General features: G+C 47.7%; 1 protein-coding gene across 1 annotated transcript in view; it reads right to left on the bottom strand.

Moving 5' to 3' along the window:
- AIFM3 (apoptosis inducing factor mitochondria associated 3) overlaps positions 1-25739 on the bottom strand; it is a 57249-nt gene that overhangs the window by 3965 nt on the left and 27545 nt on the right. Inside the window, exons 4-19 of the mRNA XM_058158430.1 lie at positions 25473-25582; positions 22070-22179; positions 20161-20205; positions 18281-18377; positions 17327-17439; positions 16074-16160; positions 15076-15167; positions 13946-14076; positions 12664-12779; positions 12481-12552; positions 11037-11100; positions 8477-8553; positions 5436-5553; positions 2954-3052; positions 1945-2020; positions 571-675 (exon numbers count right to left, since the gene is read on the bottom strand). Coding sequence (XP_058014413.1) covers positions 571-675; positions 1945-2020; positions 2954-3052; positions 5436-5553; positions 8477-8553; positions 11037-11100; positions 12481-12552; positions 12664-12779; positions 13946-14076; positions 15076-15167; positions 16074-16160; positions 17327-17439; positions 18281-18377; positions 20161-20205; positions 22070-22179; positions 25473-25582 — 1512 coding nt within the window. The remainder of the gene's footprint in view (positions 1-570; positions 676-1944; positions 2021-2953; positions 3053-5435; positions 5554-8476; positions 8554-11036; positions 11101-12480; positions 12553-12663; positions 12780-13945; positions 14077-15075; positions 15168-16073; positions 16161-17326; positions 17440-18280; positions 18378-20160; positions 20206-22069; positions 22180-25472; positions 25583-25739) is intronic.

Raw genomic sequence — 25739 nt, 5'->3', positions numbered from 1 at the left:
CTATCCAAATCTTTCAAATCTCCCTCCTCCCAACCTGCAGGGACAGGTTCTCCCCTCTGGGCAGAAGAGACAAGTGGAGAGTCCTTTGTCAGGCAGGCAGAAAAATCTAAAAAGCCCAGTTTAAAGTTGCAAGAATGATGTGTTTCAGATGGTCAGGGAGAGCCACAGGAAGAGTGGTGCAGTGGCCTAGAGGTGGAGTTCTCCCCTCACAATCAGGAGGCTATGAGTTCGATCCTAGGTAGAGGCAGATATTTCTCTCTCTGGGCACAATGAGAATATATCTGCCGAACAAAACTGTGCATTGGCCACAGGAAGGGCATCCGGCCGTTAAAACACTCTGCTAGCTCCCTTCAGTTGCCCAGACTGTACCCCACAAGGGATTATGGGGTCGTTAAAAGAAAATGATGAGATGAGGGAGAGCCACAGGAAGCTCACACTCGTGTTTGCCGGAGGCTGTCTCTCCAACATGTTTGCTCCACCGGGAGTGGGAGTGGCGGGGCTGGAATATATGCTCAGAGTTAACCTCTCTGTGAAGGAGGAGGAAGGCGGCAGCTACTCAAAGTGACTTACTCCACGTCTCGCTTGCGGATGGCCCTGCCAGAGCCCATGACGTCGGCCACCTTGGAGACCAGTGGGTCGTAGTTCATGCTGGCCACAGCCAGCACTTCGTCGCTCCTGGAAGAAAAGACCAAAGGCTCAGAGGTGGAGGTTAAGAGCCGCTGCCACCGGGCCAGGGTGCATTTCACACAAGGCAGGAGGTTCCGGTGGATCCCAAGAGAGTTTTCCCCAGGCGTTTTGCTTCTTTTGCACCCAGGTCTGCTGAGTTGACCCAACGAACTGAAGGGATCAGCAATGGGGTGAGACGAATGGAACACAAATGCTAACTAATTATATCCGCATGCCCCACTTCATTGGCTCACAGAACAAGCTAGCATTGGTGGCATCTCTCAGGGACGGTCAAAAAAAAAAAGAGAAGATGGCCTTTCAAACTCCCTTCTGCAGATGCTGCTGTCCGGCAGCAACAGCTAGGTGCAGCTGCTGTGCATTGTTGGCTTATTTGAAATCTGCTGGGTCTTGGGTCTACCAAGACACCTAGATTCTTCTTGCCAGTACAACTACTAAGCCAGGAACTGCCTATCTTGTTTGTATTTAACTTTGGAACCTGTCTCAAAGGGGCTTTTTCAGGAGGCAACTGGTCTTTCTGGTTTTTTCTTTTGAAGACGTTTCGCTTCTCATCCAAGAAGCTTCTTCAGCTCTGACTGGATGGTGGGGAATGGAAGGATTTAGATTCCTTGCAGACAGCTGGTCATTTGCATCCTTTTAGAGGGTTGTTGAAGCCCTTGGAGGTTTATCTGTGTCCTCAGCATCACCTGAGTAGTGCAAATGGTTCCACATGATGCACATGAAGAAAAAACCAGAAAGTCCAGTTACTTCCATGACCTGGATGACTGAGAATCTCTACAGACTTTTGAAACCTGACATTTCTCACCACTGAACATGGACACTGAACTGGATGCAGCCCAGTATTCAAGTCGATCAAAATTATTTTGAACTTTGGAAGCCTAGAATGGGCCTTGGTGTGCTTCTTCAAAAATGTTTTATTTAGTACTGTGTTTCTCAACTTTGAAAATGGGGGATCTTCAATCTTAGAATCTCTCAACCAGCTATGCAGGCTGGAGAATTCTGGGAGTTGAAATCCACCCATCTTAAAGTTGCAAAGTTGAGAAACTGTAAATCTGGAGTTTCATGGCCAAGGTAATAAAATAAAATAAAATAAAAGTTTCTATTCTTTGTAGCTAAAATTGATTGCACAGATTCACCCAGCTTCTGTGACATCAACAAGCAATACACGAGCAGCTGTATTTGCTTACTATAAACAAACAATATAATTTTGCAACACACATCATGGTAGCTTGTAAATTAAAGCTTTTCATGGGCACTTACTTAGTGTAAAAGGCTACAAATTTAAGTTCGTCTAGGTCTCCCCGAATAATCACATCATCAAATCCTTCTCCATGACCTAGAAAAGCAAAGCAATATGCATATGTAGGAAGCACTAAATTTCTTTTTCTTATTTTAATCTGCCATTTTGTTTCTTTAAAAAAGCATAAAAATATATGTTATAAGAAACTAATTAATACTACACATGCATAAATACATTTAGCCCATTTTGAAACAAATATGCATTTTTAAAATGTGTTTCACCACATTTTTATGGAACACTGCATTGCAACGTGGAGAAAACAAGGAGAATTTTGCTGCAAAGTGCAGGTGAGCCGACAAGGTGCAGAATTAGCTCCCTTTTGGTCAAGAGTGGAGAAGTTGACATGTTAAGGCACCCTAAATTAGATGCTTTCTCCAGCCTTTCAAATCTGAGCTTAATTCCATAGCACGAATCGCACACAGATATAAGATTTCTACATTTCTTCCGAGCGTTGTAAGGAAGAAACGTGATAACTGTGGATTTTGCCAATCTGTCTGAGTGTATTTATTTATTTATTTATTTCTCATAACAATATATGTAGGTATCATACAAAAAGATTATATAATATATAAACACATATATGAGTAAATATAAGGAGGTATATATGTATATAGGAAGAAGAAAAGAAAAACAATAGGACAGGAACAGTAGGCACTTTTGTGCGCTTATGCACGCCCATACATTATATATTGCATTATATATTGCATACATTATATATTGCATACATTATATATATTACACATTGCTTATGCAATGTATTCTTTTTTTATTTTATTTATCCAATATACATATGGCCCCTCCACTTTAATGAGTGACTCTGGGCAGCAAATAGAATGAAATAAAAACAATAACAAACGTTACAAGAGTTAAAATACAAAGTACCCGAGAACAGCAAGCAGCCCTCCACCTCCCAAAAACCAGAAAGGAGGTCTAAGCACGCTCTCTAATCCTAAACTTTTCTTCCCTCACCTGCATAGCGAATGCTCTTGCCAAACATGGCAGTCCACAGGTAAGGGACGGTGCTGATTTCGGTCCCGTAGGCCAGCATGTTCAGTGCTGCTATGCGCCCTGGGATGCAATAGAGAAGCAATGTAATAGAGAATGTAATAGAGAAGTCAATCGGGCATATGAGTCAGGACCCTTAGAGCACATCATTAGAGCATTTGTTCATTATTTGAATGGTGTAAGCCAGGAGTTGGCAACCCGCAGCTCTGGAGCCGCATGTGGCTCTTTCATCCCTCTCTGGCGGCTCCTGTCACTGGTCGGCTCCACAATTGATAGGGCTTTTGGTTAGGACAGGTAGAGGAAAAAGGATGCTATGCTAGGAGGAGATTCTATAGTGCGGGAACCGGACTTCCGGTCGGCTCCAGAATTGAAAGGTAGTCTTCCGGTTAGGACTTTTGCGGCTCTTTGAGTATTTAAAGTTGCCGACCATTTGTGTAAGCCATTGTTTCTCAACTTTAGCAACTTTAAGATGGGTGGACTTCAACTCCCAGAATTGCCCAGCCTGGCTAGGGAATTCTGGGAGTTGAAGTCCACCCACCTTAAAGTTGAGAAACACTGGTGTAAGTAAGCCCTTGGAGGTTGCCTAGGTCAAAAAGCAGACTTATGTTTATTGGCTCTCACACACTGCATTCAACAAATCCATCTTCTGAGACAAGAACACTGCAAGGTAAAGAAACAGCACCTTGGGAGCCTGTCCAACTTTCTCCCTGTCCCATATACAAAACCGTGGCCATTTGGAGGGTCTTTTTCCTGCTTTCCTCTCCTACCTTCCTTATCGCCAAGACCAGCTGCACGCTTCTTCACAAATGCCAAGTCTTAAGACTCCAGCAGGGAAAATCTAAAGATGGGTACCTTGGATGGGAGGAACTTTAGAGGACAGCAGGACATGGGAAAAGTCTCTGGGGATCCCAGTGGATCCCGATTTTGAACATGAGCAGCTGCAAACAAGAGAGACGCAATCTTAGGGGGCATCAAGAGAGATGCAAGATCAGGAAAACTTGAACAGATGGTTGTAATGGCGGCCTTCTCTTTTTTTACACCTCACCCTGCTCTGCTGTTGCTGGAGGTGGATGTGTGTGGCATAACAACAACATCAACAACAACAGAGTTGGTAGGGACCTTGGAGGTCATCTAGTCCAACCCCCTGCTCACGCAGGAGACCTGTACTAGGGATTCGAACCGCCGAACTGCCGACCTTTCTGATCGGCAAGCTCAGGGTCTTAGCCGCTGAGCCACCTAGTCGGGCTTTGTGTGTGCATGCGATGAATCTGCCCTGAACAAGGAGGAGCGAAGCAAGCTTTAAAGCAAGAACAGAAGGGCGGTTTATTTATAGGGAAAATAGGATTGGGATAGGCGAAGCTGAACACCCAACTAGGCCTAGGAAGGTTCTGGGCCTGGGAAGGGACCACAGAAGAGGTCCTGCAAGAGCAGGCAGGTGACCGAGATGGAGGAGATGCAAAATCCCCTCTCTCTATATACCCCCACTGCTCCTTCTGCTCAGAAGGTGGGGGGGGGGAGAATCAGCATCATTGAATTCAGGCCCCTGCCTGGCCCCCCCCCCCCATCTGCCCCCTGGATATCTTGCCTGCCCTAAACTACGTGGAAAACTGGTTCGCCAGTTGCGTCCCTTCCTTGACCGGGATGCCTTATGCACGGTCACTCACGCTCTGGTTACGTCTCGGCTGGATTATTGCAATGCTCTCTACATGGGGCTGCCCTTGAGGTGCACCCGGAGGCTGCAGTTAGTCCAGAATGCAGCTGCGCGAGTGGTAATGGGAGCCGCCGAGGCTCCCACGTAACACCTCTGCTCCGTAGTTTGCACTGGCTTCCTGTGGTCTTCGGTGCGCTTCAAGATCCTGGTTACCACCTTTAAAGCGCCCATGGCTTAGGACCCGGTACTTACGAGACCGCCTGCTGTTACCGTATGCCTCCCATCGACCAGACGCCTCACAGAGAGGGCCTTCTCAGGGTGCCGCCCGCCAAACAATGTCGGCTGGCGGCTCCCAGGGGTAGGGCCTTCTCTGTGGGAGCACCGACGCTCTGGAACGAACTCCCCCCTGGCTTACGTCAAGTTCCTGATCTTCGGACCTTCCGTCGTGAGCTAAAAACATATTTATTTATTCAAGCAGGACTGGCATAAATAGTGATTTTAAATTGGGGTTTTAGAGATTTTAAACATTTGTAAATTTTTTAAATTTTTAAATTATCTGCCATTTATTAATAGTTTCTTTTAATTTCTTTTAATTGTATATACTCTGTATTTTAGTTCGGCTGTACACCGCCCTGAGTCCTTCGGGAGAAGGGCGGTATAAAAATCTAATAAAACTAAACTAACTAAACTAAAAAACCAAGACAAAGGCTGCAGCTACCTGCACCGTTTGCTAAGGACTTCCAAGGGGGAAATGTAGACTTCTCTTCCACGAAAGAAGGCCGCAACCATACCCACCGTGCATGTGAGCCATCTGCCAGTGTGGAACATTGGTCTTTTTGTGGTTCCTCAGTGCCAAAGGAAAGGCCACGGCATCGCCCGCAGCAAAAACTCCTGGAATGTTGGTCTGCATCATCTGAAAGGGAGAGGAGAGCTCTGTTGGAGGGGGCGCCTTGCAAGGATGGGACAGGGAATGGTCCATTGCATGAGGAAAGAGGGAGGGAAGGAGGGAGGGAAGGAAGGAAGGAACGAAGGAAGGAAAGAGGAAGGGAGAATCAACCTAACCAAGGAGAAACCAAATTTGGATGAGAAGCGAAACATCTTCAAAAGAAAAAACAAGGAAGTCCAGTTGCCTCCTGAAAAAGCACCTTTGGGACAATCATGACTTGGAGGACTGAGAATCTCTACAGACTTTTAGCTATGCGATTTGGGATGAAGACCCTTTAAATGGTGTGGGAGTAAGAACGGATTTCCAGAGGAAAAATTGCAGCCTACAGGAACCATTTTCACCACTCAGGTGACCCTGAGGACACAGAGAAACCTCCAACGACCCTCTAAAAGGATGCAAATGTCCAGCTCTGTCTGCAAGGAATATAAATCCTTTCATTCCTCACCATCCAGTCAGAGCTGAAGAAGCTTCTTGGATGAGAAGCAAAATGTCTTCAAAGAAAAAAACGAAAAAGTTCATTTGCCTCCTGAAAAAAAGCACCTTTGGGATAAACAAGGAGAGAAGCAACTTGGAATTATGGAGAAACTTCCTGACAGTGAGAACAATTAATCGGTGGAACAGTTTGCCACCAGAAGTTGTGGGCACTCCATTACTGGAGATTTTTAAGAAGTCTGGACTACCACTTGTCTGAAATGCTGTAGGGTCTCCTGCTTGAGCAGAGGGCTGGACTAGAAGATCTGCAAGATTTGATTGATGAGAAGCAGATATTCTCACTGAAGATACCAGGGGGAGATGGAAGCACTCCAAAAGCAATTACTGAGGGCAATCCTGGTTATTGGGTCACAAACCACCGGAGCAGCTAAATAGAGTAAAGAAGAGGCAGGATTCCCACCCGTACCAATCAACTTGGTCAAGTTCTGTAGCATCCAGGCAAGAAACAAGGAGAGATTCAGCCTGGAAATAATGAGGAATTTTCTGACGGTGAGAACAATCAACCAATGGAACAGAAGTTGCCTTCAGAGGTTGTGGGAGCTTCATCACTGGAAGCTTTCAAGAAGAGACTGGACTGCCATTTCTCAGAAATGGTATAGGATCTCCTACTTAGGCAGGGGGTTGGACTAGATGTCCTACAAGGTCCCTTCCAACTCTTGTTAATCTATTAAGATACCAGGACACAGCTAGAAAAACTCTGAAGTGGAACTGAAGCCAGGCATAAACCGAAACTCAGCGGCAGTGGAGTCTTTGGGAAGCTTAGTGATATTAATTTCTGCACAATACACAGGCCAGGAAGTGAATATTCACACAACAATATAGTTTTATCAGTGGTCAAAGGCTGAGTTAGGAAATAACATTCATACCGATAGATGAGTGACCAGGTTAGAATCATAGAATCCTAGGCCTGGAAGGGACTTTGGAGGTCTTCCAGTCCAACCCCCTGCTCAAGGGAGGGGGCCTTATTGCATCCCGGAGAAATGTCCAATCTTTTCTCAAAATCGTCCAGTGAGAAAAGATTGGGCAGCCATTAGACATCAAGAGGATCTTCCTGGCTCTACAAGTCCTACAGTGGAAGAAGCTGCTACATGATGGGTGAATTATCCTGTGTTGGAGTTTTCAAGCAGAGCACGCACTGGCTGGGGAATTCTGGGAGTTGAAGTCCACTGGTCGTAAAGTTGGCCAGGCTGGAGATCCCTTCTCTAGTAGATCCCCAAATAAGATCGTGTTTTTTGTTTTTTTTTAAAAAAGGTTGAGGCTTCGATCACACAGCTGCTGCCCCAAGAATTCTGAAGAAGGGCCCCCTTTCAGTCCTCCCAGCTGAGTTGGAGGGTGCAGTCTTCTCCCAGTTGTTGTGTCTTGCCCGCCCTCAGAGCAGCCGGGGCCTTCTTACCTGCTCCCGAACACTGAGGAATGTATGCCTCCCGGCCCAAGTCCTGGCTCCATGCCCACACAAACTGCAGAAGAAGGAGCATCTCCCTGCCCCAGCCCTGACTCCATGCCCAGGCAAACGGAGCAGCTAGACCCCTCCCCCTCCTCCACAGTATGTGAGCCTGAGGAGGGTTTATTTCCAACAGCTGCTGATTGGAGTGACCCTCGCATCAGAAGACTGGATAGGCGGAGGCAACAGAGGGAAGGGAGGGGCAGGCCTTAATGAGTGCTGAGTCATGGAGCCACACCCCATGGCCTATATAAAGGATCTGCTTTCTGGCAGTCTCTGAGTCAGGCAAAGTCTAAACATATCTTGCTGAAGTCACTTTCTGGTCTCCTGCCTGCTCTGAGGACTTTGCTAGGACTTTGGGCAGAGCTGCAGAGGCAAGCCTGATTCGGATTTCCCTGACCCAGCTGTCAGCGGAGGAGTGGGACACGACACCAGTACTACACACACACAAACACAAACACACCCACACACTTCTACTCAGATAATTTCAAATGAAGAGAAGAGAGATCCAGACAGAACAAAACCACTTCAAGATTTGACTCAGGAAATAATCAGGGACTATATTTTACTTTAAAATTTGGGAGGGAGGGAGGGATGGCTACACATCTTGGCTGAAAAAACTTCCACAGGGTGGAACTGTGGATCCCAGCCTCCCTTGCACTGATGAGGTTCCCTAGTTGAAAGTGCCTAGAGTCACTGGGAGCGAGTAGGCGGCTATATAAATTTAAATGAATGAATGAATGAATGAATGAATGAATGAATGAATGAATGAATGAATTGGATGGATGGATGGATGGATGGATGGATGGATGGATGGATGAATTGAATGGATGGATGAACTGAATGGAAGGATGGATGGATGGATGGATGGATGGATGGATGGTTGGTTCAGTGCTTGGCCAACACCCCTCAACCCACCTCTTCCCTGGCTGGCTTGTTTGGCTGCTTCTACGGTACCTTATTCACCACGATGTAACCTTTGGAGTCCAGATGGACCCCGCTCTGCTTCAGAAAGCCAGTGGCTGGAGTGGCCCCTGCACCAAAGAGAAGAGGGGCATTAGCAGTCAGAGGGACTCCTGACCCCCAACCCCATTTATTTGAACTGTGGAAAAGGCCATTACCAAATGCTAATTGCTCTTGACAATTCCACCTGCTTTATGAATTATAGAAGGATACAGTAGACCATCCATATAAACTGGAGATAATACAAGTTTAAGTCCCCGTTACCAACTGGTGCTTTGTTATCAGGTTTTTTAAACTCTTCCCTCCTTCTCCCATTTTCCTTCCATGCTACAATTTTTTAGCTTGTAATTATCTTTAGGAGGTGGTTGTTCTTTAGTGGCCTGTAGAATAATCTGTTTTTTTGGGGGGGAAAGTGAATTAAATTTGTTGAATGCTCCAACACTGGAAATTTTTAAGAAAATGTTGGATAACCATTTGTCTGAAATGGTGTAGGGTTTCCTGCCTGAGCAGGGGGTTGGACTAGAAGACCTCCAAGGTCCCTTCCAACTCTGTTATTATTATTAAAATTAAAAAAGATAAAATATAGCATCTTTCTGCCCTGTTGCTGAGGCTGCCTTGCTGCCAAAGTCAAACACTTTTTGAGCTCCCATCATGTCCTCACTTCCTTCTCACACTTTCTCATGGTTTTAGAAGGCCCGGGTTCTGTCGTATGAAATAATTATCCTATGGCTATGCAAAGATTTCTCTGAGTGGTGTGGTGGCCTAGAGGTGGAGCTCTTGCCTCTCAATCAGAGGGCTGTGAGTTTGATCCTAGGTAGAGGCAGATATTTCTCTCTTTGGGCACAAGGAGAATATATCTGCTGAACAAAACTCCGCATTGGCAACAGGAAGGGCATCCGGACAGTAATCACTCAGCTCCATTCAGTTGCCCAGACTCCACCTTACAACAGATTATGGGATCGTCAAAAAAAGATGATGATGCAAGGATTTCTCTGTCATAGATAAAACTTTGCTTTCTCATTTTTTCTTATTTTTTCTACAGTGTTCTTCAAACAACGTGGGTATTCCATGTAGTTTTCTTGACATCAAGATGGTGTTTTGCCTCTCTCTTCATCTCTGGTCTCCCCATCTAGTCTATTGCCTCAAGGGTCCCCAAAACACAGGAGCACTCAGGGACATCCCCAGGTGATTGTGCAAAAGCTCAAGATGGCCAAGAGCAACTGATCAAAGCACGTGTGATGGTCTCCCTTGGACGATTCCTCAGCTTCTTCCTCAGAAGTCCTCCCTGGCATGTCAGCAACTGAGTTAATTAATGACTCTGAATGGCTGGCCGAAAGAGATTTACAGGAGGCTTCAGCTGTGGACGGCTTGCAGGGGTGGACGGTCAGTGAAGAGAAGGAGGAGCCGCCTTCCGTAATGGATCCGAAAGCACTCAGGGCAGAGAAAAGACAAGAGCCACAGAGATCTGCCAGATTATTCGGGAGGAGGCCCCGCCCGTCTTGATGGGCTGCACCGGAAAGCTATTTATCACGGCAGGCAGAGGGAGGTGTTGCTGGGAACAATGTGTTGGGTTTATGGTTGTGTGTGCTTATTCCTCGTGCTTCCTGCTTGACTTTGTGCCTTGGAGACTCTGAACTTTATTTATTTACTTATTTATTTATTTAAATTTTTATACTGCCCTTCTCCCGAAGGACTCAGGGCGGTGTACAGCCAAAGTTAAAACAATTAAAATATACACAATTAAAATATCAATTTAAAATACATATTCAATAATGGCCAAATTAAAACCGTCAATTGACCCAACCTAAAAATACCCCATATAAAATTAAAAAATTAAAATTTGGAAATTTAAAAATCAAGCCAGTCCCACTTGGATAAATAAATAAGTTTTTAATTCCCGGCGAAAGGTCCGAAGGTCAGATAATTGGCGCAAACCGGGGGGGAACTTCTCTTGCCAAATGAGCTCTTGTGGATATACTTTCAGTTTTGCCTGGTGGATTTAAGTTAGTTTGATGGACTTACTTGTTGGAGCAACTCTCCACTGTTTTATGGACTATTGGCCATGGCCTGGTGGACTAATCTTGGCCTGCTTGTGGCTGGATTGATTTGGGACAGTTCTGAGGCCAGGTGAAGGGAACCACTGGGGAACATCAATAAAACTCTCTATTATTATTCATTCAAGCAGGACTGGCATAAATAGTGGTTTTTAAATTGGGGTTTTAATAATATTTTAAATTTTTAAATCTTTTAATTATCGGCCATTTAGTAATAGTTTATTTTAATTTCTTTTAATTGTATATACTCTGTATTTTATTTCGGCTGTACACCGCCCTGAGTCCTTCGGGAGAAGGGCGGTATAAAAATTTAATAAAATAAATAAATAAATAAAATAAAAATTAACCACACTTGTGTGTGTGTGTGTGTGTGTGAATGAGTGGGGAAGCACAGCATGTGACCCACGTAGAGAGTGAGCTAAGTTTGTGCAGTCCTGGTGCCATCATGACCCTCTTGAGTCCCCCCAGAAAACGCTCCGAAAATTACTCCAGTGACTTACCTATGCCAATCACGCAGACGTCTGCCCGGAGTACTTTGCCACTCTTCAGCACTACTTCCTTCAGCTTTGGGGAAAGGAAAAATGCAACCAATTTTAAAAAATCAGATCGATTTCTTTGACACAGCCCTGCTCGTATGTGGAGCCAGAAAGCAAGACACTGCTGGGTGGGAGAGGCTCCCCACCTCTCCTTGAGGGGGTGGATGTGGCCGGGCTGTTTCAAACAGAAATATCCTGGCCACCTTGCAAGCTCTGGCCAACTGAAAACAGTCACTTATCTGAAATATGATAGGTTCTCCTGCTTGAGCCAGGAGCTGGACTAGAAGATCTCCAAGTTCCCTTCCAGCTCATTCATTTTATTGTTCTATGGTTGTTCAGCCTCCCCAGAGGGGCTGTGCCTCTCTTCCACGCCTGCCCGGGTCCAAGAAAGTCACCAGCTGTCTTGCAAACTGCCTCCACAACTGTGGACTTCCTCACTCTGTACATGGGCAGAATTCTAAACTCTCAAAATGAGTCCAGCGGAGGGCTGGAGGACTTCCGGATCTTGGCTGCAAGGGCTGTGGCTGATGGGGGAGGCAGTCATGTCCTGAAGGGGCAAGTGCTAGGAGACAGATGAGGAAGGACCCTTCTTGGCATTCACATTTTTATTTTCTAGTTCCTCCCATCAGGCCCCCTCCCAAAGAAACAGGAGGCTGCAGAGATGATGAACCAGGCATCTTGTCTACACAGCCAGCCTCTCCCCAGGCTTCCCATCCTTGCAAAAATAAACATTTTTTTTTCACTCAGCTATTAGTTCCAAAGCTTGCAAAGAGACTGCCCACCCCCCACCACGGCTTGCCTCCTCCAACCAGAGGCTCAACGGAGGGGCTTGAGGGGCCCCAAAGCCTCGCTAAACTCAATTCAATTCAATCAGAAGGGACCTTGGAGGTCTTCTAGTCCAACCCACTGTTCAAGCAGGAGACCCTATATCAGAGTTCCCAAACCTTTCCGGGTTGACGGCCCAGACAGAGCAGGGGGAGGACGGAAAGAGGGATGATTTTATAAGAGGGGCAGGTGCATGTGTGTATGTGAACGTGCAGGCACCTGCAATATTCACAGCGATGCTCGTGCAAGTGGGGCCACAAGGACCAGCAACAAGGCTCCTGCGAGTGGGGCCAGATCCTCCGGGATGCTCGTGGAAGCATTCACCTGAGTGGGGCCGGGCATGTGTGCAGATGCGATCCAGTGTCGATTAGGCCAAGGCTGCGGCCCACAGGTTGGGGACCCCTGCCCTATGCCATTGCAGACAGGTGGCTGTCCGATCTCTTCTTAAAAACCTCCAGTGAAGAAGCACCTACAACCTCTGGAGACAACTTCCCTTCCACTGATTCATTGTCCTCACTATTGGGAAGTTTCTCCTTAATCTCTCCTTGGTTGGTTTCCATCCATTCCATCCCTCCAACTCTACCTTGCCCTCCTGTTCCCGCAGTTCCGACACTTCGGTCTGCATGTAGAATTTCACTCGGTTGTTTTCAAACATCTGTCCAAGAGGAGAGGAGAGGAGAGGAAGGGGAGAGAGAAGGTTGAAAAACTTTCCTGTCAAAATAAGGTTTGACCCTCCCCAAATGTCCCCTCTGGGGAGCTGCCTTGCCTTCATGATGGCTCGCCCAAGCTTCTCCCCAAAGGCTTTCTTGAAGGGCACTTCTTCCAGCTCCACCACCGAGACCGAGTGAGCCTTCTCCGAAAGGTAGGCAGCCACCTCCATCCCTGCAAAACCAGAGAGAGCAGGAGGTTAGGAAGCCACCGCAAGAAAGACCCAGGACAAGCTGAGAGCCTGCAGGTTGGTGCAGCGCAAAGGCAGATGTTCCAGCCAAGTTGGGTCAAGTTGCGAAACGAGGAAAAAACAACAGCTAAAAACAGAGGGAGAAGCCCCCCCCCCCCCAAATATCCAACTTGGACACAGAGTTTAATTTTCAAGGCATATTTAGCTTGTATCCACACACTGTACTAAACCATAGTTTCCTTAATCACGGTTTGTACAATAAACTACTAACAGCAGGATTTGCTTTGCATGCTAAGCTGTAAACCATAGATAGGCTTGATAGGGCCAGGTCTTATTTTTTTTGGACCGAAAGTCCTATTAGGTCTTATTTTCGGGGAATGTCTTATTTGAAAGCGCCCACCTGCTCCCTCCCACCATCTACTTTCCCACAGCCTCAACGGCTTCCAGGGCTTCCCAGGGCAGACACACTTTTCACCTGGACAGAGAAATGACGGAGACTTGAAGCTTCATCTGCTTGCAAATGGGACACTTTGAAATGGAGCAATTAGCTCCATTTGAAAGCGTCCCATTTGCAAGCAGATGAAGCTTCGTCTCCCTCTGGGCGAAAAGTGCATGGCGGAGCCAGGCAGAGGCAGAGGGTCGGGACAGGAGGAGGCAGGCGATCCCAACAACGCGGCTCGCTCCGTCCCACCCTCTCTCGGCTTGCCTGCAGCCATGCCAAGCAAGCACCTGCATGGTGCGTTGGGATGGCCTGCCTCCTCCCTCCCCTGTGCCTCTGCCTGCTGCCGGTGCCGCTGCGCAAACCTCCCACAAGCCTCCCGTGAGCCAGGCAGCCACGCAGCACAACCTCTCCCCCCACCTGCCTCCACACTCGGACTTATCTGCGCTGTGACAAAGGGCCGGTGAGCTGCGGCTGCTGCCAGACACTGATGGCCCCCATACGCTTGGCGCCTCTTGTGCTGCCCATGCCTATCCCCCACCGAGCTTATTTTGGGGGAGGCCCACCCCAAAAAAGTCAGGCTAGGGCTTATTTTCAGGGTGTGTTTTTTTTGGGGGGAAACACGGTCGTAAACCATGCTAAACTCAGATGAAAGAAACCACATTATGGATCAGCTCAGCTTCCGAGGCCGTCTAGGCAGCCTTTGCTCACCCAGGAAAGAGGCTCCCACCACGACGGCGTTTTTGCCAGTGGCCACTTTGACCACCCGGTTGGCATCTTCCACAGCACGGATGGTGAAGACGTTCTCCACTTCCTTGCCTTTGCAGCTGAGTGTTTTGGGTCTGGAAGGAGAGATAGGAGAGGTCAGGCCGAGGGATCCTCCAAAGGTCAAAGAAGGGCAGGTGGGACGACCAGGGAGGAAGCCTCCTTATTCCTGGCCCGCCTTCCAAAAGGCCGGAGGCCGAGTTAGATTAGAAAAAGACTAGAATCCTGGCTACCCAATTTGAGTCAAATCCTTTGGTGATCTGAGAAAGAGAACCGCAGCTCCTGCCTTTTATTTTCATCCCTTTTATTATTAGATACGTTTGCCGCCTTGAGTTATTTATAAAAATGTGGGATAAAAAAATCAAAAAAGAATAACTAAAATTATTCAGTCTTCTCCTGTGTTTTGGCCAGCATACACTGCTCTCATCCTACATGGTCTAAAACAGGGGTCTCCAACCTTGGCAAGTTTGAGCCTGGTGGACTTCAACTCCCAGAATTCCCCAGCCAGCAAAGCTGGCTGGCGAATTCTGGGAGTTGATGTCCACCAGGCTCAAACTTGCCAAGGTTGGAGACCCCTGGTCTAAAATGAATGAGGAAGACCAGCTGTTGCACTGGTTTCTTGTTCTCACTGTTAGGAAGTGTCTCCTTCATTTCATGGAATTTCACCAAATTCCATGAAACTAATTTCAATTTCTAAGCCATGAAAGCTTAGGCTGCAACCCACTGATTCATCTTGAAGATACCACTACATTCTCAGTCCATTTGCCGGACCCAATCAACCAGATCCACCTGTGAAGAGTCCAATTAGCTCCTTTATTGCTCATGCCTATTACAGACGAATCTTCTCAGATTTTGCACCCAGGACAGACTAGAGAAGGTTCAGTGGCGTTCAATGGGGGTTGGACCTTGCCATCCTGTGCATGCTTGAGGATTCCTGACTAATTCCCCACTTGACTCCTCCCCCTGGCTCAGCCAGTCTCTCTCCGACACATCTGGGGTGCAAAAAAAAAAAACACTTCCCCCATCTGGAAAACAAGACCTCAACACTTGATGTAAAACCTTTTAGGGCCACTTACGTGTTTCCTGTTGCCAGCAGCAACTTATTGTACTCCATCTTAAACCCATCCTTGAAAATGGCCGTCTTGTTCTTCACGTCCACCACCACCACCTGAAACGGTATGGACAGGTCATTAACAGTAATTTCTTAGCTGTTCTTTTTTTTTTCCATCAGAGCAACACACACCTACAGAGTTGTGGCCTGTCAGTTGCCAGCCTCTTCAGCAGCTGAATCAGAGGAGGAGGAAGAGGAGGTGTGGGACTCAGGGTCAGAATCAAGGCAACCTGAGAGCTCAGAGGGGGAAGAAAGAATGGAGCTGGCAAAGAGAGAGAGAGAGAGAGAGAGAGAGAGAGAGGTGGAGCCTGGGCCATCCATCATCCCTCAGATGGAGAGTCAACATCCCCCAGGTCTGGAGGTGGCTGATGAGGAAGAGGAGGAACATCTGGGTCCAGTGCCTGATGCACAGATGCGCAGAAGGCAGAGGAGAGGAGAGTAGTGGAAATCTGTGGGCCGGTCCTTGGGATGGAAGAGCCAGCGCTGCTAGCAAAGCCCCACCCTAGCTCTGGGGATAAAAGGCAGGGGGCAGAGATGAATAGATATGGCAGACAATTATTCATCTCCCTGCCAGGCGGACTTGTTGGCCTGTGGTGAGAGAGGAACTTTTTGCCGGGGCTGCTGGTGCTCCTAATAAAGGAATCTTTGAGTTCACTTCAGAGGGTTTGTCGTGTTCTGGGTCAGAACAAGAGTCCACACTGGGGACATGCTTCAGGGAGTCAACCACACCCATCTCCCACCATTTTAGGAGATGAAACCAGGCCGGGTGATGTGACCTCCCTCCACAGGTGCTGGTTTGATGCAGCAGCTCTCGAAAGGATAGGTTAAACCAAACCACCTCGGGATTAATAACAAAGTCCTTTTTTTCAGTCCACACGGACTCTCCCTTCACACATCCCACAAAGAGAGCCAGACCTTCTTTGAAGCCCGCACCCCGCACCCCCCACAGAGACAGACCCTCACCTGCATTTCAGTCAGGACCTCAATGTCGTTCGTGCGGAAGAATTCTTTCGGACGCAAAGCGATCTGGTCAGCGTGGGAATCCATTGACTGAAAGTAGAAGTCAATTTTGTTCTTAGATACTCCTTAAAAGCCTTCCAGAGGTGTGCCAGGAGTTGTAATCCCACATATACCTGGAGGGTTTCACTAAGGAGGTGTAATGGTCTATGACAGGGCTGTCAAACTCGTAGCCCGTGGGCTGCATGCGTCACGTGCTGGCCACGCCCAGTTTAGCGAAGGGGGAAAACTTGTGATACGTCAAGTGACGATACTGTGATGACGCAAGATTGACACCCCTGGTCTATGAGAATGACCTTTGGAGACAGGTGGAAGAGCCACAGAGTAGGGAACAATCAGGTAAGAGGGCTGCAGACCCCTCACATCCTGGACATAAACTATTTCAGCTACTATTTCTTCCCTCAGGGTGCAGCTATAGGGCACTGCACACCAAAATAGTTAGACATAAAGGTAGTTTTTCCCTCCATCACTCTGCTGAACACGTAATTCCCACTGTCTCATTTCCCAGGGGCCCCTAATCTCTGGGCTGAGATGTGCTTTCAGGCTTGTAAAATGGTTTTCAGCCTTGTGAGGTAATCCAGGCAAGAAGCACAACCAGAAGTATTAGCTCTAACTTTATTCTAAGGCTGCATTAACAGAATCTGATAAAGTGTATCTCTCCCCCCTCACTTTTACAGCCCAAGAAACTTGGGAGGGTCCCTTCTGAGATGATTCCCATGCCCTCATTTCTTCTGCGGGTTCAGCTGCCTCTTAACTGATTGTTGTCTAGTCTGCGGCTCTTCTTCCTGTCTCCCAAGGACATCCCATCCTACCATTGGGAAGATTGCTTGAGGACAACCTGAGAGACTTCTTCAGTCTTCCTGGAGCCAAGTGAGGCTTGCAGAGAGACAGAGCTATGTCAGTTTAGCTCTGGAGGGAGCACCATCTGGGCTGCTTGGCCTAAGCCAGAACCACTAGAGATGGAGGTAGCCTCTATATTAATTTGAGTCACTTTTAGGAGAAAGAGTGGAGGTTCAGTATTAACCCTGCCCTTAAATCCATGATTGGCAAGTTACACGGACACCCATGAATTGCATGAAAAGGAATTATGTTTCATTTCAAAGACAGGATCACAACTCTCAGGGATAGGATGGAAAAGTGGACCATCCCACCCATCACCCTCAAGGAAGTCTTGGAGAAATTCCTGGGTAGGCACCAACCTTGCTCAGCTTGGGCCTGTCGTAGGGCAAATGTATATCGATTGTGCACATCACAATCCTGTCCGAGAAGCCCTCTTGGCGGAGAGTCTCTGCACACACCAGCCCAGCAGGACCTGCCAGAAGAAGTGACTGTTGGTCTTTTTGCGGCTGAGAATTCCCGATTAGGTCTTCTCCATCTTCCTCCCAGAGTAGCAATACCTCTTAGACTTATATACTGCTACACAGTGCTTTACAGCAGGGGTCTCCAACCTTGGCAACTTTAAGCCTGGCTGAGGGATTCTGGGAGTTGAAGTCCGCCAGGCTTAAAGTTGCCAAGGTTGGAGACCCTGCTTTATAGCAGGGTCTCCAACCTTGGCAACTTTAAGCCTGGCTGAGGGATTCTGGGAGTTGAAGTCCGCCAGGCTTAAAGTTGCCAAGGTTGGAGACCCCTGCTTTATAGCCCTTTCTAAGCAGCTTACAGAATCAGTCTATAGACCCCCAACAATCTGGGTCCTCATTTTACCGACCTCGGAAGGATGGAAGGCTGAGTCAACCTTGAGCCTGGGGAGATTCGAACTGCCAAATTCACCCGAGGCTGCCAGGAAGCGGGAAGGGTGCAGCACAGAGGTACCAATTGGGCAGGACAACTATTTGATTTGGAGGTTTGATCCAAAAACACTTCTACAGAAACCCCAGACCAAATGGACTCTCCAGAACAAACGAGAAAGCCGATCTGAATAACCAAATAGGGGCTTCCACGATGGGATGTCCTTGTGAGTTTTCCCCCACAATTCTCTGACAGTCTGGGCAAAACCAGTTTCATTTTGGGCATCTGAAGGGATGGGTGGGCATCCCTGCTCCTTGAACCCCGCAGTGGCTTCTCCAGGAGGACACCCATCCAAACAGAGCTCTGACCATCCCTCCCCAAGCTGAGACTTCCACCCTTGGGTACCGCCTCTCTCCATCAGTCGGTACCTGCCCCAATGATGAGCACGTTGGTGCTACTGATGCTGTAGTTGCTCAGCGAGATGCATTTCGCCATCACCTTCGTCCGCTTCTGGGCTTGAAGAGCCTGGGGTGCGAGAAGGGGTCATGTCAACTCAGTCCCGAACTGAAGCATGGAGCATCTCAATCCCTACAACATCCCCAATCCCAATTCTCCTCCAACCAGGACCCAACCAGAGAGGTGGACTTCAACACCCAGAATTCTCATGCTAGTGGGGGAAATCTGGAATTTGAAGGCACTCAGGCTGGGAAAGGCTGCTCTACACACAGTCAGTCAGTTAGTTAGTTAGTTAGTTAGTTAGTTAGTTAGTTAGTTAGTTAGTTGTTTAGTTAGTTAGCAACAGCAGTTAGACTTATATACCTCTTCACAGTGCTTTACAGCCCTCTCTAAGCGGTTTACAGTGTCAGCATCTTGCCCCCCAATAATCTGGGTCCTCATTTTACGGACCTCAGAAGGATGGAAGGCTGAGTTAACCTTGAACCAGTCAGTATTGAACTCCTGGTAGTGGGCAGAGTTTGCCTGCAATACTGCATTCTAACCACTGCGCACCATGGAAGGGAGGAAGGGAGGGAGGAAGGAAGGAAGGAAGGAAGAAGGAAGGAAGGAAGGAAGGAAGGAAGGAAGGAAGGAAGGAAGGAAGGAAGGAAGGAAGGAAGGAAGGAAGGAAGGAAGGAAGAGCAATAGACTTATTTACAACTTCACAGTACTTTATAGCCCTCTCGGTTTACAGAGTCAGCCTCTTGCCCTCAACAGTCTAGGTCCTCATTTTATTGACTTTGGAAGGACAGAAGGCTGAGTCAACCTTGAGATGGTTAAGATCGAACTCCTGGAGTCAGCAGTGAGTTAGACTGCAGTACTGCATTCTAACCACTGTGCCACCACGGCTGCCGTTAGTTAATTAGTTAGTTAGTTAGTGTTACATGGCTACCCATGTCCCTTTTATGTGACTGTAGGTGGCTTACAATCAACTAATTAAAATACATGACAGAAAAAAAAGAAAGTAAAAATTAAATAGCACCCGGGCATTAACTAACCAGTCACTCAAAGAGCCAGGAGATGGGCTCTATCCCATGCCTTTGGAGGCACAACGCTAAGTTTTCAAGGCCTTGCAAAAAGCCAACTGGGATGGGTCAGGTCTAATCTTAGAGGGGATGATGCTTCAAAGGGTGGTTGCCATGGCAGAATAGGCTCTCTTAGGTACCTGGAGCATGCCCCTCCTGCCAGTTCAATAGGACAGGAGGATAACAAAATGCAGATTAATCACTGCAGCACCCTAAACCAGGGGTCTCCAACCTTGGCAACTTTAAGCCTGGAGGACTTCAACTCCCAGCTTTGCTGGCTGGGGAATTCTGGGTGTTGAAGTCCTCCAGACTTAAAGTTGCCAAGGAACCAGAATTCTCCGGAACCGGTAGTAAAAACTGCTTTAAAAAGGTAAAAAAAAAAAAAAGGTTCTGACGATCATAGCTGTGGTGCGCGACCATCGGAACCTTTTTAAAAAACTTTTTTAAAGCATTTTTAACTACTGGTTCCAGAGAACCGGTAGTAAAAAAAAGTTCCGAATATCAGCTGAGCGATGCACAATCGTCGGAACTTTTTTTTTTACTTTTTAAGCATTTTTTTTACTACCAGTTCTCTGGAAGTGGTAGTTAAAAATACTTTTAAAAGTTTTTTTAAAAAAGCTCCAATGATCGCGCATCACTCAGCTGAATTTCAGATTTATTTATTTTTTACCACCGGTTAAGGTGAACCGGCCCGAACCGGTAGCATTTCACCCCTGGAAGCTGCCCTGAAGAATCAATGGCCAGGGGTTCGAGCGGGGTGAGGTGGGATGGTAGACCTTACAACTCACCTGTTTGCTTGCCCGGATGTACACTTTTTCCTTCTCAATTTTCACCTGGAATGGGAAAGAATGCAACTTTCAGCCTTGTTATATAAGCCTAACCTGGCTGCTCCCGCACACCCCCACCAATGAAAAACAAGCTGTCTTCAGGGGGAAACGGCATCAAGCAGATTAGGTAGAGTAGAAAGCCCAGCCTGACGGAGCAGAGGCTCAGATCACCTCCAAAGTCCTCCTTGTCGTGTCCCACTCCTCCGCTGACGGCCGGGTCAGGGAAATCCGAATCAGGCTTGCCTCTGCAGCTCTGCCAAAGTCCTAGCAAAGTTCTCAAGGCAGGCAGGAGACCAGTAAGTGACTTCAGCAAGATAAGTTCGACTTTGCCTGACTCAGAGAATGCCAGAAAGCAGATCCTTTATATAGGCCATGGGGTGTGGCTCCATGACTCAGCACTTATCCAGGCCTGCCCCTCCCTTCCTTCTGTTGCCTCCGCCTATCCAATCTTCTGATGCGAGGGTCACTCCAATCAGCAGCTGTTCGAAATAAACCTTCCTCAGGCTCACATGCTGTGGAGGAGGGGGAGGGGTCTAGCTGCTCCGTTTGCCTGGGCATGGAGTCAGGGCTGGGGCAGGGAGGTGCTCCTTCTTCTGCAGTTTGTCTGGGCATGGAGCCAGGACTGGGGCCGGGAGGCATACTAGGACATTCCTCAGCGTTCGGAAGCAGATAAGAAGGCCCCGGCTGCGGGGAAAGCGGACAAGACACAACACTCCTAGACCATGGATCCAAGGTCATCCCCAACACATGTAGTGGTGGGATTCAAAAATTTTTATTACTGGTTCCTGGGTGTGGCTTGGTGGGTGTGGCAGGGGAAGGATACTGCAAAATCTCCATTCCCTCCCCACCCCACTAACCTGCTTTCCAGCTCCGTTCTCCTATGCAGGGCAACAAAAGAAGACCCAGCCAATCAGCTGGGACTCGGGAGGCAACGAATAGATGGGGGCAGGTACAGCCAGAGGTGGTATTTGCCGGTTCTCTGAACTACTCAAAATTTCCGCTACCAGTTTGCCAGAACTGGTCAGAACCGGCTGAATACCACCTCTGAACACACGGTGACGTCAGCTTCCCTTGGAAATCTTTAACAGGTACTGGATCATCACCTGTCAGAGCTGCTCCAAGGGATCCTGCCCAGGTTTGGCTACATGACCTCTAAGCTCCCTTCCAACCCTAGAATTGTATGAGTAAGACCAAAGAAAGGATCTCAGAACCAAGAATTGGTTAGGCATTTGTGGGACAGCATCGGCTGCTATTCCAGACAGCGTTCCTTATGCACCATTATGTCCATGGCCACTGACAAGGAGTGTGTGTCTGCGTGTGTGTTTTGTGTAGACTGCCATCTCCTTTCAACCCCTCTATAATTCCTCTCTATGACCTGGAGGACTGACAGGACAGAGCTGGGCTATTGAGATACTGTTTGGGTCCCAAATGCCCTTCTCGCTCATTCTGTCTTCACCTTGGAACTTCAGTTGACCTGGCCAGGTGTGTCAGGGGAAACCCCCCCCCCAAAGGTCTTTGACAGCCCCCAGTTCAAAGAGTCCCAGTCTGTAAACTTTTCAAGGTTTCTCTATCTTGGCCGCTTGAAGATGTATGGTCTTCATGCTGCCTTGGGAATTCTGGGAATTGAAGTCCATATATCTTCAAGTGGCCAAGGCTGAGAAATACTGGTCTAGGGATTCAAGGGAGTGGCTTGCTGGGATGTTTGCCAGGTCAATAGACTGAAGGAGGCAATTTGTCTGAAGTCATGCAGAGGGGAAGGGGAAGAGGGTGGACTGCTGCAGATTCCCAGTGGCACCGTCTGGGTGGAGATCACAGGGTGTTTCCTCGAATGACCGGCTGCTGGCTTGCTGTTAAACTGCAGACCTCTCACCTGGAATTTGGGGAGACTATCCAGCCCTGGGAAGTCTTCGATGTCGCCAGTGCTGATGTTGAAGCAAGCCCCGTGCCAGGGGCAGCGGACCCGGCCTTTGGACAAGACGCCTGCAGGAGAGCCCCAAGAAAGCAACAGCAAAATTGGTTGGAAGCAGTCAAACCTTTAAATTCTGCTGCTTTGAAACAAAAAGAGGTGGCTGAACAGAAAGTAAGGTTTGCCATGAGTTAAACTCTGCAGGAGAGGAGCTGGGTTAATTCTATAGCAGTGTCTCTCAACCTTAGCAACTTTAAGAATTGGGCCTGGCCAGTCTAGTGAAGAGAAGGACCAGGGGAGACAGGATAGCAGTCTTCCAATATTTGAGGGGCTGCCACAAAAGGGTGGGGGGTGTCAACCTGTTTTCCAAGGCACCCGAAGGCCAGACAAGGAATAATGGATGGAAACTGATCAAGGAGAGATTCCACCTGGAAATAAGGAGAAATTTTCTGACAGTGAGAGCAATCAACCAATGGAACAGAAGTTGCCTTCGGAAGTTGTGGGAGCTTCATCCCTGGAGGCTTTCAAGAAGAAACTGGATTGCCATCTGTCAAAAATAGTATAGGGTCTCCTGCTTGGGCAGAGGGTTGGATTAGATGACCGAAAGGTCCCTTCCAACTCTGTTAATCTAATTTAAATTTTTTTTAAAAAAAATTATTTGCATTTATATCCCGCCCTTCTCCAAAGACTCAGGGCGGCTTACACTATGTCAAGCAATAGTCTTCATCCATTTGTATATTTATATACCAAGTCAATTTATTGCCCCCAACAATCTAATCTAATCTTACTAACCCTAATCTAATCTAATCTTTGTCCAGATGTCAGGACTTCCCAAAATTCCCCAACCAGCATGCGTGGATTCCTGGCAAACTCGGGGAGTTGAAGTCCATATATCTTAAAATTGCCAAACTTTACAAACACTGCTGTAAATGAAGTAGAGAAAGGAGAGACTGCAAAAATAAAGGTGGGTTAAGATTTCAGCTCTTCTGATTTAACAGTGGGATCCACTGGAGCAGGGCAGGGGTCTCCAATCTTGGCAACTTCAATACTTGCAAGATTTTAATTCTGGGAGTTGAAGTCCACAAGTCTTAAAGTTGCCAAGGTTGGAGACCCCTGCACTGGAGAACCAAAAGATGAGCAAACAGAGCTCTGTTCTGCAAAGGAATCATTCTGGCTTCTGTGCAAATTAAGCTATTTGAGAGGCAGAAGGAGAACAGAACAAGTGTGCTTGTGGATGTAGAACACACACTTGAACAATATCTAAGGTCTTTCAATCACACCCAGGACCTTGTCTGAGCACTGCTGACATACACTTAAAATTTTTTGATGGTGGCAGGTGAGCAGCCATCCTCTTTAATGTGGTGAACTCAGAATTACCTTGGCATGATTGCTAACTTTGGCAGAGACGGAGCTGCCAAAGTTTTGGGGAGCTTGGAAAAATGACATCAAGGTATTTAAAGGCTGGAACGTGTTCAGTGTTATTATTGATGCTTAAGGCACCGGAAGAGAAAACGGTAATTTCATTTTTGGAGTGGCTGACCGCAAGCAACTCCTCCGCTAAACTCTTTTTTCAAGAGGCATAACTGCACTTTCTGGTTTTTCCTTGAAGACATTTCACTTCTCTTCCAAGAAGCTTCTTCAGCTCTGACTGGATGGTGGGGAATGGAAGGATTTATACTCCTTGCAGACAGCTGGTCATTTGCATTTTTTTAGCTAAGGCTACCTGGAGGTTTATCTATCATCAGGGTCACTTGAGTGGTGCAAATGGATGTGGAGCCTTCTTGGAACTGCTGAGATAGATAATGTCGTATCCCTCCCCCACTCTGTTGAGGGAGGGCTCTTCAAGTCCTGTGTGAACTTTGGATACAGAAGACCACTGGTTTGAAAAAGGGGTCAAAGAAGCCATCTGTGTCAAAACGGAACAGCCCTTCATCACTGGAAGCTTTCAAGAAGAGACTGGACTGCCATCTTCAGAAATAGTGTAGGGTCTCCTGCTTGGGTGGGGGGTTGGGCTAGATCAGGGGTCTCCAACCTTGGCAACTTTAAGACTTGTGGACTTCAACTTCCAGAATTCTGGGAGTTGAAGTCCACAAGTCTTAAAGTTGCTAAGGTTGGAGACCCATGGACTAGATGACGTACAAGGTCCCTTCAGATAATCTGTATCTTTATCATATGCTAACGATAAAAATGGACAGCCTTCATGTGGGGGAGATAATTTTTCAAGGTCCTTGTAGACCTCTCACCAGGAATCCACCAAGGAACAATTACAATCTAGAGCGGTTTTGCTCACCCATCTGAAAGGGGGAAGGAGAGGAATAAAACCTAGAAACCAGGGCTCTGGTGTGGATTGATGAAGAAAAAAAACGGTCCTTTTGCAGTGACCACAAGAAAGGTTTAAAACATGGGGTGACTGAGAAGCAGAGAAACCAAAATGGGATCAAACCAAGAGTGACAGGATCTTCTGGCGTCAGTGTCAGCTGCCATTAAGAGTTTACTATTTTCAGAGCCTTGCAGGCTCCTTCTTTGGGCAAACAATTTTCAGAACTTCCCTCAGCCTTTTCAAGCCGGTCTTGCACAGAGATCTTCTACCTCAGGGGTCACCAACCTTTCGGACCTTAGGGACCACTAAATTCATAATTTTAAATCCCGCAGACCACTAATATAATCTGTCTAATGGGTGTGGCTAGGTGGTCAGGTTGGGTGGGCGTGGTCAACTCAATGTCAGGGGCGCTTCGCCAGCCTCTACTCGCCCTTCCCCTCCCAGCTCCTCCTTGCCTGCCCACCTGGGCTCCTTAAGGCCCCAACAGGAAGCAGTTGTTGGAGCTAAGCAGCCACCACAAAAAAAAAAGAGTTGGCAAAACAGCTCAGTTCAAATTGGATCTGACCAAGAAGGAAGCTCAGCAGAAGCACCTCACTGAGGACTAGGAGCATAGGCTTTCCAAGCAGAGGGAAGGCCTGTGGGAGTACAAGGCCAGGTACTGGCACCTGGAGGCTCAGCGGGCTGAGATGGTCAGCCAGTTCCAGGCCATGATGCAGTCCCACTGGAACGAGGCCCTCTGGCTCTTCACTACCAGCAGCACTTCCCTCCAGCCTTCGCCCAAAGCCCCGCAAGGAGACCCCAAGTCAGAATTTCTGCCCCCCTCCGAACTGCACAAAAAGACCTTGAAGGAGGAGACTCTCTGCAGCAACACAGATGTTCATTGCATGTTCACTGCAACCCAGGGGCCGCAGTTTGAGGACCCCTGATTGATTGCAATATAAAAAATGCAAATAATTTTTCTGCAGACCACCAAAATTTTATCGCGGACCAACCAGTTGGTGACTGCTTTTCTAGCTAACACTCTGGGGCAGGTGGGATAAAACACACCTTTCACCAGTGGGGCGCCGTAGTGAGGGCACTTGTGACCCATGGCGTAAAACTCCCCGTTTTCTTTCACCAGCAGAGCCTTCCCACAGCCCAGATCAACTTCTCGCATCCTAGGGAGAACAAGAAGGAGCATCGTTAGTTGATAAACATCTTTTCCACGCAGACCTGAGCTTGCCAGAAGCCCGGCAGAACAAGAAAAGCCCGTGATGGGACCCGCATGGAAGGAAGTGGGCTTGTTGTGTCTTGTCCGCTCTCACCGCAGCCGGG

This window comes from Ahaetulla prasina, chromosome 15 (assembly GCF_028640845.1).
Source record: "Ahaetulla prasina isolate Xishuangbanna chromosome 15, ASM2864084v1, whole genome shotgun sequence".
In the NCBI taxonomy this organism is placed as follows: domain Eukaryota; kingdom Metazoa; phylum Chordata; class Lepidosauria; order Squamata; family Colubridae; genus Ahaetulla; species Ahaetulla prasina.
The sequence above is the reverse complement of the archived record's forward strand: the minus strand, read 5'-3'. Positions and strand labels throughout refer to the sequence as shown.